The sequence below is a fragment of the Eurypyga helias genome, unplaced genomic scaffold (genome assembly GCF_000690775.1).
Source record: "Eurypyga helias isolate BGI_N326 unplaced genomic scaffold, ASM69077v1 scaffold16967, whole genome shotgun sequence".
NCBI lineage: Eukaryota > Metazoa > Chordata > Aves > Eurypygiformes > Eurypygidae > Eurypyga > Eurypyga helias.
This window is the reverse complement of record NW_010262476.1, coordinates 6,920-23,803: the sequence shown is the minus strand read 5'-3', so window position 1 is coordinate 23,803 and position 16,884 is coordinate 6,920. Positions and strand designations below refer to the sequence as shown.

The 16,884-nt window shown below is 44.0% G+C and overlaps 1 protein-coding gene across 1 annotated transcript in view; it reads right to left on the bottom strand.

The window, feature by feature from the left end:
* Nucleotides 1–16,884, bottom strand: part of UNC80 (unc-80 homolog (C. elegans)) — a gene marked incomplete at both ends in the record, with an annotated part of 89,852 nt that overhangs the window by 70,503 nt on the left and 2,465 nt on the right. The window contains 7 exon segments of the mRNA XM_010155744.1: nucleotides 1,172–1,312; nucleotides 2,673–2,895; nucleotides 3,526–3,660; nucleotides 8,404–8,665; nucleotides 12,614–12,753; nucleotides 13,198–13,271; nucleotides 15,016–15,139. Of these exon segments, the coding sequence (XP_010154046.1) occupies nucleotides 1,172–1,312; nucleotides 2,673–2,895; nucleotides 3,526–3,660; nucleotides 8,404–8,665; nucleotides 12,614–12,753; nucleotides 13,198–13,271; nucleotides 15,016–15,139 (1,099 nt within the window).

Genomic DNA, 16,884 nt, shown 5'->3' with positions numbered 1-16,884 from the left:
GGTGCTGCACAATTGTACCTGGGGTACAGCTAGAAAAATAAGAATTGCATAGGCTACCTTTTAGAAAATATTTGGCTAGGAACCTGGTGTAGTGAGAGGGATTACTGTCCTATGGAATTAAGGCAGGTTGGGAAAACAGACTCCACAGAATTGATCCAGGAGAAGAGCTTCGCTTAGGAGACACAGTGCGGAGATGTGCCCACGGTGGATTAGAGCTGACTCAAATCCATCCTCTGGCAGACTGTTCTGATTTGCTGCACTAAAAGAGCATGGATCCTGTGAGCTCCAAGGCTACAGCACATATCATGAGTGCATCTGTACCCTCCTAGGTATGCTGCCTGACCGCTTGTGTGGAGACAGGCTGTGCCCTGCTCCATGGGGTGAGCGATACCCTCTTCCCTCATCAAGGCTGAAGGTTGCACTTGCCACAAATGAGGCCCAATCTCCAGCACCAGATTTTGCCAGTAGCTCGGCACATGAGGGAGACGACAAATTCGCAGCGGTAGGAGCACCGCCAGCAAAGCGCTGCGGTGCAGACAACCCTGCTGACAGAAGAGTGCTTTCCTCTGCTCGGCTAACTTTGTTTGACAAAGGTGGTGATGTCCCACCAACAGAAAGACCTCCTTCTGGAGCAGACTTCATCCCACCAGAGGCTCTCCCACCGCGGTCGCACTGGCATTGCTATTTCTGCAGAGGGCTCCAAGGGAAATGGGCCCCAGGGTGATTCCAAGGAAATTTAAAAGCCAGTCTTGTATTTGGAGCCAGGGGAATCAAGAAAAAGCTGTGATGCTGAGTGCAATCCAGAAGCTGCGGACTGTGAAGGGGCATTAAATACCATAGGATTCCCCATGAAACCACTAAAGCTAGCAATAGCAAGTTTCTGCTCAAACTTCTGTGCTGCGTGAAGGCGAAAAAAAACCCAAACCCTGATTCCTCCCTGCTGATGGCTGCCAATTTTTTGACAGCCTGCTCCAGATAAACATGAAAGGTTCACAACATTTTTCTGCACTGAACAAAAAAAAAAAAACACCAACCAAACTCAAGAGATGTGCTGAGGGGGGAAGGAGAAAACTATTTGTCATATACTCATGCATGGAAACAATAACACTTTTCCAGCTTCTTGGAGCTGATATTTCAGCGAAACGCTTCTTTCCTGATGTGTTAACTTTACCTTCTTTGACTGTGTTCTCTCCATGGCTGTTGGAGTGGTCCGGCAGGTCAGAAACCAGCGTGTGATGCGAGTGGGAATGCCTGGCGCTCAGGCTCTCCATCTCCGTTGCTGTATCAGAGCTTCCCCGTCTGGTAAACTTTCCTAGGGTGAAGACAAGAAATGGCTATTTTGTTCACTCAAGAGGTGCTTGGAGGCAAGAGAAAGTAACCAGGGTTAGATATCGAAGGATTGAAGTCAGCAAAAGCCTTCCAGGACCCTGCGAAGCAGAAGCAAACGTTATAGTGGGATATCTCTGTTCAGTGACATAAAGAACGAATGTACAAACCCTCTGCACGGTTCTTCCCCTCAGCTCATACTGATTTAGCTGACACCCACAGTGTCACCTTCCAGCAGCTTCAGGAAAATAAGATTGGCCAGCACTGAAAGATTCCACCCTTTGGGGTAAGCTGGAGGAATTTGGTTTCTCCTCCGCTTGTCCAAAATAAATAGGATGGGGAGTGCTAAAGCGAAGGATCTGTTGACCACTGGATCTGAAATACATGATTTCACTGAGATATCAGAATGAAACACTGTAGGTTAAGCCCACACAAGAATCTGTAGCCCTTGAGATCAAAATTTAACAACCTTCCTGAGCTACTGAAGATACGGGAAAGAGGATTTGGATACTAAGTTTCTCTTCTTGCACAGATCTGTTTGTGTATTAACTAATCGACAAAACACAGGAGGAATCTTTAAGAATCCATTTGGCTAAGTGGATTGTCCTGTGTCCCTAAGAGGGACATGTTTACAATGGAAAGCTTACCAAATGATGCCATCTAAGCTGGTAAAAATGAGAAGCCTCTGGCATGGCCTGAGGCAATCATTCTGCTGCCTGTCATCACCAAGAAAGGGTGCCAGGGTGAAAATCAATGACCTTAGGAGTCAGTTTGTGAAACAGAAACAATGCCTAGACGCTGCTCAGTGAACTTGGAAGCTTGAAGGAGACAATATTTTGATGTAAACATTGTATATTTGCAATACCAAGTGAGGCTTACACTGCCTATCTGAGACAATACCCTATTTATTTTGTATCCACTTGAGGAATACTGAATATTTTTTGCCATACACTCAATGACCAAACTGCTGCCTCTCCAGAGATTTCTCCTTAAAAAGAGGATGCAACCATTCCTCGAATCTATTTTAAGCTGCAGTTGCTCGGTGCTTGCTACCACTCAGGCAAAGTGTACTGAAGTGCTACAGACATGACTACAGGTTCCGAGAGCAAGCTAGTATTCCAGTAAAGATGGTAGTTTTCCAAGAAAAAGTGAACTAAAGCTTAAGTCATTCAAGGTCTGCTGTCAGCACAGTTGCCACTTCTACAAAAAGGTGTGTCATGCTGCAAACAGAGCCAAGGACATAAGGTGGCAATAGGATGGATGAAGAAATAAAGAACCTCTGTTCTTCTCTGAATGTTCAGGACAGGAACGACACAGAACCTGGGGCAGAGGTAACACTAGCTCACCTAATATGGTTGTTTGCCATCCTCCCCTCTCAATGCCACGCCGGTCCTCTCCGATTCCAGAGAAACTGCCAAAGGAGAAAGTGCTGCGAGTGGGTGAGACATCCAAATGATCCTCGTGGAGGAGGAAGGGCACCCCCATCCTTCGTTGCCGCTTCTTCCCGGTGTGGTGGAAAGGAATTGACCCTTTGCGCTCACGCTCCCTGTCCTCTTTGCGACTCTTAAACTGCAGGAGGAAGAGGAGCAAAGAAGAGATCAGGCAGAGGCTTTCAAGCACCGTGAACTACCATTTGAGGGGAAAAGATAATGCAGATGTGTGGCCCAAGGGTAACTTTTCACTCTGAGCTTTTTATTTTGTCCATTTATCCTGACAGCAACTATCTGAGATTATGGGAGCATTTAAAGAAACGCAGTCTTGCCCTAGGATGGGATGGATGCCCTTGTACAATTTTATGACAACCTCAGACCATAAGCTAGATTTGAGAATCCACAAAACTCTGCTAAGTATCTTGGATGGTTGCAAACCCAGAGCTTCATGCCGAAAAGACATCAGAAAAACTCACTGGGTTAGCTGGAACCACAGTGAGCACCAACACTTAAAAATCAGCACTATTTGAGTACCCTTCCCTCATGCAATTTCAGCAAGACAGTTATTTGTATAAAGATTCCAGTATTGTGTTTGGAATGTGCATATAAAATCCTACGTATTAACACACAGAATCAGTTCCAGTGAAAAGAGATGTCAGTCTCACATATCGCATGAATATATAGTCCAAGCAGACCTCCAGCTGCTACTTAGCAGGACACCGAGGTGCTGAATCATAGGTAAATTAAAGTACAATTTTCTTTCACTCACCTTTTTGAAGATATTCATCCCAAGGTCTGTGGAGAGATCTGGAACTGCTGGTCTACGCAAGTTGGTCAGTGAAACCTTGGAAAATGCCTCTGTGCTTAGTGATTTTTCTTCCTCATTACATTTCATAGTAAGATCCTGCAGTTCCCCAAAGAAGACAATAAGCACAAGGAGAAATAGAGGATAATCAGCTTAAACAAAAAAAAGTGAGCTACTTCCAAGAGATGTCACAGAACCACTGCAGAGGAAAAGGGCCTTCAATTCATTACACAAAACACTGTTTTTGCACATTTAAAGAAAAAAACCCAAACAAACAAACATTAGCAACCACCACAATTATTGACCTTGTCTAAGATTTTTATGACCACAGAAAAAAATGTAGAGCACGCTGTGCTGCCACAAAAAGCCTCAGGTGCTGCTGTCAGTGTGGTCTAGTGGCATGGAAGACTCATGTTCTACTCTGATCCGAGGTACGACTCTGCATAGCTGGTGATCCTCTGGAGGTCTCGGTTTGCATTTATGAGCAATCACAATGGCTACCTTTTTTCAAGCGTTAAAAAGCTCTAAGAGAATATGCCTTTAAAGATGTATTTTGGAACTGAGCTACAATAAGCAGTCCTGCCTCTTCAAGAGACCTGACTTGTAAAACTTTTATTTACTCACTAAAGAAACCTAAGACTTCTACATCAGTCATAATTGTCATAACAGTGCTCTAAGTTCTGTCCAAGTTCTACGTGAAAACCTTGAGGCTGATTTCCAGACAGTTCAGAAGAGGGCACTGTACCCCTTCTGCACTGAGCCATGCACATTACAGGTGCCTGCTGGAAAGAAAGGCTTTGCTACAAAAGGTGGCATAAGCTCAGCTCCTGGCCATTTGTTCTCATTAAAGATCTGATGCCACTTTCACGAGATCTCTCTGCAGCTGACATGACCAAATTCCATCGGGATAGTTTTCTTCTGCCTAAATATCAGCTTGTTTCCAATGGAGATGCTCTTTTATCCCCACTGCCTCATCAGAAAGCTTGTACTAAACAACCGGATCACCTTTTTGCTTTCGATCCAGACACAGCCGTATGCCAACGACAGATGATGTGAATCCTATGACACCGAAGGTTTAGGTTCTGGCTATCCAGACTGTGCACTGCAGAGCTCGCTAGCTCACAAGTCCACAGTTTTATGTGTACTAAGGTCCAGCAGAAGCCAGTAGCAGTCTCTGCAGCTGAAGTTTGAAGCCCCAGGTACCATGCTGGCAGTACTGGGCTGTGGGGACCATAGTCAGACTAATCAAAGGCTACCCTTGAATCCTTCCTATTAATTTTATCAACACATGAATGAAGGAGACACACAACAGAGATTCCCCCTCACAGCAGTTTCCAGTCACAGTCAGTCAAGGTATGCTTTTAAACCATTTTGTGTATATGACTAAAGATTCAGGGGAATCTTTAGTTTTTCTAAAGCCCAATAGACAGAAAATCAGGTTTCAATCCTAGGTGCTCTTAACAGTCAGGCCAGCAAGTATTTCATGTGGCTTGGTTCTCAGATTTACAGCTCTCTGGCCTCTTCTGGCTGGAAAACATCATATGAATTTATTTCAGGTTCACCATCTTTGTCCGTTAGTTACTAAATCAGTGTTCTATTAGGTGGCTCACAGTCACCAAAAGGACAGAGTGAGGATCAAGGCCTAGTGTGACACAAGCCATCCAAACACACAGAAAGACACAGTCCCAGCTCTGAAATCTGCCTAGAGTAGGTACCAAGCAAACACCACCAGAAAACCAAATTACCCAACCACCTCCAGTGTGGCATATGATGTATTTTAGTGAATCACGCCAGCACTCTAGCTGAAGAACAATTGAAAATGTGGCTATTCTGTGCAGTAGGCTGTGTGACAATTAGGATAAGATGGGGAAAAAAAAAAGGCAAAATATTTTTGGGGCTGCTACTCTAGACTTTGTCATTACTGTTTTCTGTTGCCTTCCTTCTGCATGACTCTATGCCTACCAGCTCATTAGTATCTCAGCAAGATACTATACTTGAGACTCTTGGCTTTCTATTAGCATGGCAGCGAGCACTACAGCTGCACTGGTCTTCTGCTTAATTTCAGCTTTGGCTCCTTGCCCCTGCAATGTTAGTGCAGGAGGTTGTGAGCCTCTGAAGGTTTCATTTCCTAGGCCTGTCATTACACTGAATTCACTGCATACAGGTGCAGTGCAGGTTTCCTTTATCGCATCTTGCCAGGTCTGAAATATATTTAGACTAAAGTCACTTTCCAGAGGAAGCTAGTATTCATTTTATTCCCACTCCAGCCAGCACTCCTTTTCCCGTGCAACAGGAGTGCTGGCACGTGCACTGAATCTTTTTCTTCTTTGCTGTTCAGTTTACTGGGCAATACATGGAGGGTGTTGTCCATGTTCTCTCAATCCCAACCCCTTTAGCCCAAGCTTATATTTGAAATGGGATTTCAGGCACACAGAAACCAACAAGAAGTGTGAGAGTTTTGCTGAGGCTTAGGGAGATGCAGGACGTTACCCTGATAAACTGCAGGACAATAGAAAGAATGTGGCTTTACCAGAAAAGTCTACTGATCCCTGCTATGGTTTGCAGGCAGCTGTTTTTGTCTTTAATCAGTTTCTGCTTGCTGCTGAAACACAGGGTGTTTCAACCTGAAATGATGACATTGCCTTAGGGGTTTAAGATCTAGACCAAAAAAGCAGGCTTTAAGCACATTGCTCTGTTGGATGCGCTGGTGAAGTCTCAGCATACAACCCCTCGTGTTGAGAGAAATAACACATCTTAGCCTTCTAGAGGTGGCATTCTCTCCTCTGACTAGCAGACAGCCCTGAGTGACTCTGAATTTAAGAACAACTGTTGAGTCCCTACAGTTGACTGGGATGAAACAGAGCCTAGATGTCCCTGGGAGCTGCAGGTTTCAATCTGCAGAGCTGTGAAGTAGGGGGGCATGAGCTGAAACTTGGCCTGCATGAAAGACTGATTCACCTCCTCCATCACAGCTGTTCTGCAGAACAAACTGGAAACCTTTCTAAGCAGGATTCCAATTTGATGAAGTACAGTAAAAATACACAGGATTGACACCGAGGTTACCAAAAGCAATCAAACCTAGCCCTAGAGGGAAAAATGCCCTGGACAGAGTCCTCGCATTAACAGCTAGAAAGTACCCAGCGGAATTGCCAAATGGATTTAACAGAAAAATATTAGCAGAGAGCAACTGAGCAAAGGAATCTTCTGCAAGAGAAACTGCCTGGAAATCAAGAAGTAGCCAAGTGTGTGAAAGGAGAGAAACGTTTCCCTATACAGCAAAGAACCAGCACGATACTAGAGCAAAGGGTGTCTGTCGATGCTGTGCTGAGAACCACTCCCTGTTGCACCAGCAGCTAAACTTGGTCATGTGCAAAATAACCGGGTTGTTATGAGCAAAGGCAAAGGCACAGTGTTTGCATGGAAACCGTGAACCACATCAACAGCAATGTCTTCCAATTCTCTCTCCAGGAGATGATATTAAGGAGGATTTTCTGTACGGGCACAGCAATCCTATAAAATCCCCATGCAAAGGTAGATTAAGACTGAATAGTAATTCATATCACCTGGCCTTTATGGAGATATGTCAAGCTTTTACAGGGATGAAACAGGCATCATTTTATAGGAATTACACTGAAGTATAATACAGACTAAACAATACTGCTGCTGCTGAGCCCCTGAAACCACAAGTTACACCAGCCCTCATAAAAATCATAGGAATGGCTATAAAATCCTAAGATTTACAAATAACAGTACTAATATTTGCATTGATTATGCTTGTCTACTGGCTTATGAACATCTGGGCGATACAGGAGAAAAGATGTTTCACCCTTCTCCCTTATAAAATGAGAGGTCAAAAGCTGCCAGAGCTCTACAATACTGAAAGCATGGATTTTAAGAAAAACACAAGAAAATTGAAGACTTCTGACTAAAAAAAGACATTTGACAGCAACATTAACAGAAGATACAGCCTTTTACTTGAGGTGTGTCATAAAATTGGATAGCAAAAATAGAATCTGTATTGAATTTTATTAGGCAGTTCCATCAACTTAGGAAATCAGAATTTGCTGTTAAAAGCCCACATGACAGGAAAAGAATACACAACCTAAAAGTAGCACAAATCAAGAAGGAGATTAACTGAAACTGCAGCAGCATCCCCTTTTTATCTCTGAAGCAACAGCAAGCTGCCCAGAATTAAAAACATAGAGGCTTTAACACAAAGATCTTTATTGCACCAAGGTCAGGAGCCTGGCATTCCTTCTCCAGCAGAACAGAGAGTAAGCCTTGCCACCTATTAGGACAGTTTGTCTACTGAGGTTTTGTTGGCAAATCTAAAAGTTACACAACAGGAGATAGGTAACAACGTGGAGCGCTTTTGCTCACTCCCACTGTCCGCCAAGTCTGCTCCAACATTCCAACCCCAGTGCCCGCCTGCAGCGTGTAGTGCTATATCCAGTGCCGTTTCTCTTCCCTCTTTTGAAGGGGGGCTTACACCAAAGCAGCTCAGGGAGTCCCGAGCATTACATTGTGCAAAGGCAGTTTGATTTCTCCTCACAACTACATTAGTATATTCTCCCATTAAAAAAACAGTTATCACTGTTCACCCTAGATTAATTATCCCAAATCAGCCCTCAAGCTTTCAGCAGTCACCAGCTCCCACTCTCTGCATCAGGTGCTGCCTCCAAAACCCACATCGTTCGCAGGGCCTCTTTCTGAATCGACACCCGTTCCTGACCTGCGGGCACTTTAACCAACACCAAAGCCGTGCTTTGCACTAGTTGTCCAGCCATCACTTCCCAGCACCACCACACAGCTGCTATTTTCTTACGGATTCCGACCGCTTACCTGAGTTTTGTGGGTATTCACCAGGGAGGGTGCAGCAGCCACCATGGAGCTGCTGCGAGGTCTTGGCAAAGGGGTGATCTCCGGCTCAGGTGGTTTCTCTGGCTTCTCCTGCAGCATATGCCTCAGCCTCTGCAGGTAGTACATCAGTGACCACTGCGTGCCCTCCTCGGACCAATGCGGCTGCAGCAGGCAGCGCAGCACGGCCACATCGAAGTATGTGGCATAGCGAGACTTCTGGCATGGTGGGATCACCAAGGACACCCTGTTCCAAAAAGCAGGAGTAAAGATGTTAGTCGTCAGACTCCTTAACCCTTCTTAGATTAGTGATGATCACCTGGCTTGATTAGTGATGATTTGTTCGATTATCAACTAGTTCGTTGATGATTAGTTGATTAGTTCAATGATCAACTAGTTTGATTAGTGATGATCAACAGGTTTGTATGTGCAACTGTTCTTAAGGTGTTGCTTTTAATACCACAAGGTTTCCTTTGATAGCTGGAAAACAGTTCTGTCCCTAGCAAACATGCTGATCCACCCTGAAAGACCCAAGAGCTCTAAGAGGCCTAAAATATAGCCACTCGTCAAGAGCTATAAGCCATCCTCGTTCTCCTGCCATCTGCAGAAAACACCAGGATGTGCACGCAGCAGCACGTGCTTCAGCTTGCCGGGACATCTGACACTGACCCGTTGGGAATAAGGCCCTGACTGAGGAAAGCATTACCGAAGACACGTAAGTGGATATTTAGCTTTTAGCTCCCCAGAGGAACTCGAGTACATGCTTTGTTAAGTGTTTTCTTGGGTAGGGTTGCTTTCTTAAACTGTGGGCTGAAGATAAGCTGCCAGCACCTGCGCTAACTGAAGGATTTGTTCAGCTGGAAACAAGACAACCCCTAAGCATCTGCTGTTCAGATACCAGTGATACATAATTAGGAATGGTTTGCATTTGCACATATCAGGCCTCTCTTAAGAAGGAGCAAGCAGGGCAGCTAAAGTAGTTAACCCTTTAAGCCAATTAAATTGATTCTTATACAAGTAAAAATTACTGTTACGGACACTCTTTGCCAAGGTGTGCTAGAGAAAAGGACCATTTTTAGCCTCCATTATGATTTTCCTGCTTTTTGGGTGGTGTCATTTCCTGATGGGCTTTAGTATGGCATTTCCAAAGTATTGTAGAATTTGGTGCATGCAAAAGCACCATGTCTGTAGTAAGCCTCAGATGTGAGACTACAGAGATTTCAGATTTCAAAGGGATCGTATCTGTTTTCAGAGCCAATCTTATGGCAGAAAAATGCCCCAAGCTTTTTATTATTTGGGTTTTGGATCACTTCTCTCCCAGCAGAGTACAACTGGCCTGACCTACCCTCTGTACAGTCACTAGATGTTAGGAGACATTCTGTCAGAAAAGCAGCGGTGAAAGCGAGTTGAAGGAAGGACAATCACATGGCAAAAGAAGGTGTGACATGCGGGATGGGGCAGGAACTCTGGAGATCTGTTGGTTTTTTTATCTGGGGAAATCTGAATGTTTCTACTCAGTGTCTTAGAAACACACCTCTCTGAACTCAGGGCCGCTGTGATTTTTGGGTTCTGTAAAAATCAACAGCACTTCCATGAATTGTATTCTCAGGCATTTGGAAATATCACATCAAATATTTATTTTATAAAAATTATTTATATTATCCATTCTGCTAAACAACATACAAACAGCCTTGGCAGGACACCCCCATCTCCAGCTGGGCACCACCACATTCTGAGCAGAGGCAGCCAAGGTGTCCAGCAAAGCTTCAGGGATTGAGCAGCAATACTGCCCAGTGGAACCTCTAATTGCTTCAAGTGAAGTGCACGCTTAAAGTGCTTGGCTGGATCACTGCCCAGGGCCACAACGCTGCCCTGTGCATCCAAGACAGATACAGGACTGGCAAAGGCAAAAGAAGTGTGCAGTGAACGTTGACACCACTTGGAATCGCATGAACCCTGCTCCATATTACACCCTTGGAAAGGGGGGGCAGTTGTCAAGGCTGGGCTTGGAGCAATGTGGGCATCTAGAGCTCAAACCTGCAGGAGCTGGTCTGCTGCCAGCCCCGCAGGACGATGTTGAAGGCACTTGGCGACTGCAGACCAGCCCGTCTGTGTCAGCATATGTCACTATATGCAACCTATAGATTCAAAGCTTCCCCCCTAGTGCTGTAGTCAAGGTAAAACTGTTACAAGTCCGAGGACTTCAAAATGAGCTGTTACAAAACCCTGAAAAGGAAGGAGAAAATAATGATACATGGAAACATGTTATAAAGTTTTTCCCCATAAACCTGATGGGAAGGCTGTGTTTGTCACAGCCAAGATTGTGTCACATAGATGCAGCCTGTAAACAACCATAAGGATAGCTGGGATACTCAAAGCATCCCAGCGAAGGAAATGAAGCCCATCACCTCAGTAGCAAACATGAAGGATGATGCATTGCTCCCTGGTCGCTTTGCAGGACCCAGAGCAGTGTCTGAGTCTGAACAGCCCTTCATGCCCCCCTGTATGCAGCACAGTCGAAGCCGGGGCACAGCACAGCTCGGAGCAAGGCATGTTCTCCTTCTGAGCACTTGTCACTAAAATCCTTCCTGCAAAGCCCGTTTCCCTGGCAGCATGCTCAAGGCAGCAGCTGGATAAAGGGCTGTGGCTGTTTGCTTCAGTGTGTCATCTCTAAATGAAGAATTCCACTGAGTGGAGCAGGGATGATTAGGCAGGATCAGAGGAACAAGCCATTTGCTCAAGAAGGATCTGAGGAACCTGAAACCTGTGCTTCACTTGGAAGGAAATCTAGTGTTCCTATAACCAGTTCTTGGTTCCTGTGACTGCAGGGAGAGGGGAAAGACAGCCTTCCTTCAACCCCTGCCCAAGGACAAAGGAATACTGCGGCTGTTGGTAAGCAGAGTAAACAACATTTGTTCCCCAGTTGTCGGTCGCTTGGCAACCGAAGCTCCCTGTACAGTTTTAACTGATCAATGAGTTCTGCAAATGAGGAGACATAATGATGCTCTCTTCAAAGCCTGTCTGCAGCTTCATCCCCATAGCAACCACCAGACCCAGCTTGACAAATTGATCACCTGATGCTGTCTTCTTAAAAGGCTGCTTATTTTTTTTTTTAAGGCTGTGCACTCTGAGCACTAGTGTTCACACACAGAAAAGCAGTTCTGTCCCCAACTTCGGTTTTATTGCCCCATATTAATAAAAAACAACGACCCAGATCTGACAGCAGTCTTGATGCAAAAATCCTGAGAGAAGCCTCCTGAACCCTAGAGAACAGCTTTGCCCTTTCCACCTGGGAAAGGGTTTCTCAAACCCCCTTTTGAGAAATCAGAGCTGTTCCTAGATTACACCAGAAACCCACTCCATCCCACATTGCTTCTGTCTCTGTAACGAAGCCATTTCTTAAAATATTGCAGTCTTCTGGATATGACATTTCTCAAAAGACATAAGCAACAGGACCAAAATTTTCCGGAGGAGTTTAAGTGACGCTCCTAAATCCACAGAAAGCTCAAAATACAATTAGGCTTCCCTCCCTCTCCACCCCCTGAAAACACTCATCAGCTTCATTTACTTCATGGCACTACCAAGCACTACTGAAAATAGGATCCTACTTTTACCTGCCCAAATCTAGATTAAAATAAGGTAATTTATTAGTGCCATGCTGGAAAACCATGGCCTGAGCTCCGCAGGGCAAGGTGGGAGGGTGTTTGTGTGGCTGCGTTTCTTTTTGTTAGTCTGTTCCTTTGGGCCAGTACTCTAAAGCAAGCTAAGCAGCGGGATGCAGAGAAGGCATGATGAAAGTGATGGAGAGAGGCTTGCAAAAATCCTTTGCTAAAGGCAAAGAAAATTTGATCAGAAGGGAGCCAGAAAAGATACCAGCTGCCTGAGGCCAAATCCAGCTAAGGAGAGTTGCACCTGCAGGGTAGCTGTTAGTGCCTTTAATTCTAAGAAACCAACATATTAGAACAGACCAAAGAAACTGTCCCAACAGGCCAGTTAGAGATTTCTCCAATGAAGGTGGCATTGAGTATCAAGTGTCACCACCTTGTCCGTCACCCGAAACTGAGATTTGTCAAATTAGGAGTTTGAGGTAAATACCCTTGGTGTGCACGCACAACAGGAGATACAAGTTTAAGGACTTCTGTGGCATCCACCCTAGAGCCACACCAGCCTAACTTTCCACTGAAGGGGTTTGTACCTGGGATGTGCAGTACCTCTCTCCTGAGAGGTTTGGGAGGATACGCTTCCATCCAAGGAATTTCCACGATGACATGCTGAAACAGTGGCCTTTAGGGGTACAGAATCTGGTTGGGTTGTCTCACAGACCACCTGTAGTCCCTTTGGATAGTTTTAATAAAAGAAAATAGGTATATAAACATATTTATCTCTCTCATATCAATTTTCTTACTGCAATTTGTGCTTAGACATGACTATTATTTATACTGTAATACCATGGTAATGCAGTGGAGAAACTGATCAAGCCCGGGGCTTCTCAGTACTAGGCACTGTAAAGGCTAAGACAGGGCTCTGGCCCAAGAAAATACGTAACAATGGTTTTCCATCCTACATGACAGCACAAGGCCAAGGAGATCCTGACAACTATATGAATACCCTTTGGTTCCACTGCAGACAAGGTCGGGAGCCTTCAGCAGAACTGTGAGGAACTGTAATTTCTGGAGATCAAATCCATCAGTGCCATAACTGCAACTGCTGTTTCGATATTAATTTCCCTGCTCCCTCAGCTCCTTATTCAGGCTCGTCTAAGCTTAGCATGGAACATACCTCACTATGTCCACTCTCCAGGTTAGGGGATTCACAGGTCATGCTCTGGTTGTTGGTGGGAGAACTTCTCTTAGCTGAGCAGAGAAGACAAAGGAGGATATTTCAGGAGTCACCTCTAATATTAAAATATACCACCGAAAGGGTAAACGCAAAATCAAAACCAAACCCAAAGCAGCATCTCCCCTACAGGCTTCCTAGGCATTAGCCACATCCATAAAAAGAAAACAAAAAAAATTGTTTAATTTTTGCCCAATTCTTTGAATTGTGCTGTCAACATTGTTTACTGAAAATCTCAAATTTGAATAGGAATTTTATCCTAAAGCCATCTGGCATCAAATTGTGCTCTCCCGTGCATACCAGTGCCTTTTATTTTGGAGCTCTTCCTCCTCCCGTTTTCACATTTATTCAGCTCCTTATCTAGGTTACATCTCTCAGAATGTATTATGAGTCCAGCTTGACACATGCCTTCATCACAGGAAACACACGGATGTCACACAAAGTTTGATGAGCGATACTGCAGAAGAACGGGGGCATCACAAAGGCTAGGGTGACAATTCTGGAAATCCTGTCACATCACAAGCTATTCAGATGTGACTGAGTATCAGACTGACTCCAAACAAAACATTGCAAGGCTTCTTCAGTACAATTTTTAAAATTTGCTCTTTGAAGGAGAATTTAAGTACATTTAACTTTTTTTTTTTGAGACCAAAATGCTAAGATAGAAGAATATTCCTTGATATAAAGAACCTCATGCCAATTTTTGCTGAAAACATTTTCAAAACATAACAGAGTATTTTCATTTCAGACTTTACTCCTGAACTTATCCTTTTAGGGATTTTCTGACCATACTCCAGACCTACGGAAAAAATTCCAACAGGCAAAGAAAATGTAGGACTAATTCCTTTTGTTTGTTCCAGGGCAGAAATCCTATCTTTTGATTACAGAAGCTGAAGCAAGAGGGAGGAAGAGCTAGATGTCAAAGATGGTTTTTAATAATTTGAAAACACATGAATCTTTCCAATTCTGGACTGTCCCAGCGGCCTACAAAGCCTTCAGAACAAAATATGACATGCAAAATGGCTTATCAGAAAAATCTGGTGAAGCAAACTACGTTTTCACTACTGTGAAAATTACAATTCTGTGCATTTGAAAACAAGCGAGCAATGCTACAGCGATATACCCAGCACACTTTCAATGCGCTACCTCGTAGGAATTACGCAAAACTGGTATCTAAAAACATAGAAGTAAAAAAGGTGGTTTAGAACCAGGCCAGACACAAAGGCTTGGAAGCCTAAGCACCCTACTCCAGTCTCATTACGGCTGAAGTACAAAGGAGGAGCAACCCCTTCCAGTATACAAAGGCGAATTCACAACCTAAACCTCCCTTGGAGCCTCTCGAAACTACCTTGTGTAACTGCGTAACATGGTGAAATGCACATTTTAGGTAGGAGGAGGGCCTACATTGCCAACTGTGTGCTCTATACTGTTATTTTTTGTCTGGTGCCAGTCTGGCAAAGCCTTTCCCACCTGAGTCAGGCTGCTCCTGGATACTGCTTTTGCCCTTCTTAGCAACTAAGGAAGATATGGTGAAAAAGAAATATGAAACTCTTCAGTAGAGTTTTTAATTTCCTACTGGCAATTTCTCTCTCATCTCCTATTTAGTTATTATGCAAATGTTGGTTGATTCTGAGGTGAAACAACCTTAAACTACCTCAATGGTGTGACTAGTTCCTGCAGGATTAACATGATGGTTACAGGCAAACAAAGGAAAGGTTTCCCCGCTCTCAGGTGCTACATTACCACAGCAAAGTCACAGACCTGTAACGATGTTCCTGATTGGTTTCACAAGGGCATTGAAGGCAGAAACTTCAGGCTGCCTGTGTTCCCACATAGGCTGCCAAATAACAAGGCCACTAGCCAACCGAAATGTAAGGTCAGACTCCTAGAAAGACAAACGGAGGTTGTATCACACAAGCTCAAGCAACAGAATGCTGTTAGCCGTCTAAAAGGATTGTCCTTTCTCTGATGCACAGATCTTACAAGAAATGAGTGATACCACATGCAGTTCTGTGGTCAGTGTAGGCTAACTCAGGGCTGCTGACACTACTCAGCAAACTAATCCATTTTAAGTATAGCTATCAAAAAATAAGAGGGAAATCTCAACACAGAAATACACAATATACAAATATAAAATATACAATATAAATCTCAAGACATGACACTTCTGTGCTAGTTAATGAACCCTGGTTCTTTTTGGGGCATTAAGCTGTAAAAGAAAAGGTCATTCCTGTGTCAGAAAGCATCCCTTCTGATTGTATATAACCACTTCATAGCTACTAGTCAATCTCAGCCTTAGTATTCCCAGTCTGAGACTTGAACTTCTTGCCCCAAAAGAATAGGAATACTAAATAGGAAAACATTACCTAGAAATTGAGAAAATAGGAAATGCAACAAATCACTATGAAATAGCAGTATACAATAATGTTATTATTATTAGCACTGTTAGTATGCGAGCTATGTCAGTGCAGAGACATTGGTACTGCTCACACTTGTGCCATCATTGTTTTACATATGCAAGTGGCTGAAATCATGTAAACGAGTACACGAGTAAATCTCAACAGGATCAAGGTGCCGGTCTGCACTTCTGTGACCCACAGTCAGACCTACATTTGGAGACACTGATGTCGGTATAGTCCAGCTATCCCCCACAAGGCAAACAAACATGGTAGTAGCAGTTTTGGCAGCATAATTACAGCTGCACCACTGTCTCCTGTTGACACTAGCAGTTGGAATCAATGATGCAGACAGAGCTGAAGGAATGGCAGGAGCTGACCGCTTGTAGCTCTCCAGCCCTTCTACTGACTCCTCTTTGTTAGTGCCGTCTTGTCATAACGAACTCACAAGCCTTTATAAACTGAGCCTGTTTTTAATGACTATTTTTAGAAGGAGCACCTTGCAAGGCTTTTGGAAGGGGTAGCATTTTCACTTTGCACAGCTGGCTTTTGGTGACACGCCAACACTTTTATCTACAGTTGTTAAGTTGCAGGATTACCCGCATCCCCCTCACCCCACAGAAGCCTCATTTAAAAACACATTGCTAAATACACAAATCCTCTCAGGAGTTAGGAGTTGCATCATTTAGGTCTGCCTGTGGGAACACGTATCATCTTCCTTGAGCACAGGTATTACTTTGGTTATCTGATATTTTATGTTCTCCCCCTGAGACCTCTGCCCCTGTGAAACAGAGGGGACAATGCTGATTTAGAGAACCACTTTACATGCCTCATTTGACTCATCTTTTTTGAGCTTCACTCTGATGACAGAAACATGCATGGTCATTTCAATATTCAACACCACAGTATCTCAGAGATTTCCAAGGTAAAACTGAGATGTTGTTATTAACCCCGTCTTGTAAATGTGAAAATACATCCCAGAAAGATTAATATTTAAAAAAAACCAAAAAACCCCCAACCCAAAACTAATCTTTAATGGCCAGGGTCTACTATCAGTTTCATTTTGTTTATTCAAAGAGAAGTCCACACTCATGGTGTAGCACTGGGATGAATTCAACGTTTCTTCCTGTCATGTCCCAGCAGCTTACAGAGAAAATGTGGAACTAGTAAACAAGTATAAAAAAAACCTGGGCTAAATCAGTTGAGCAACACTGTGCAGGAAATCAGTAGCAGA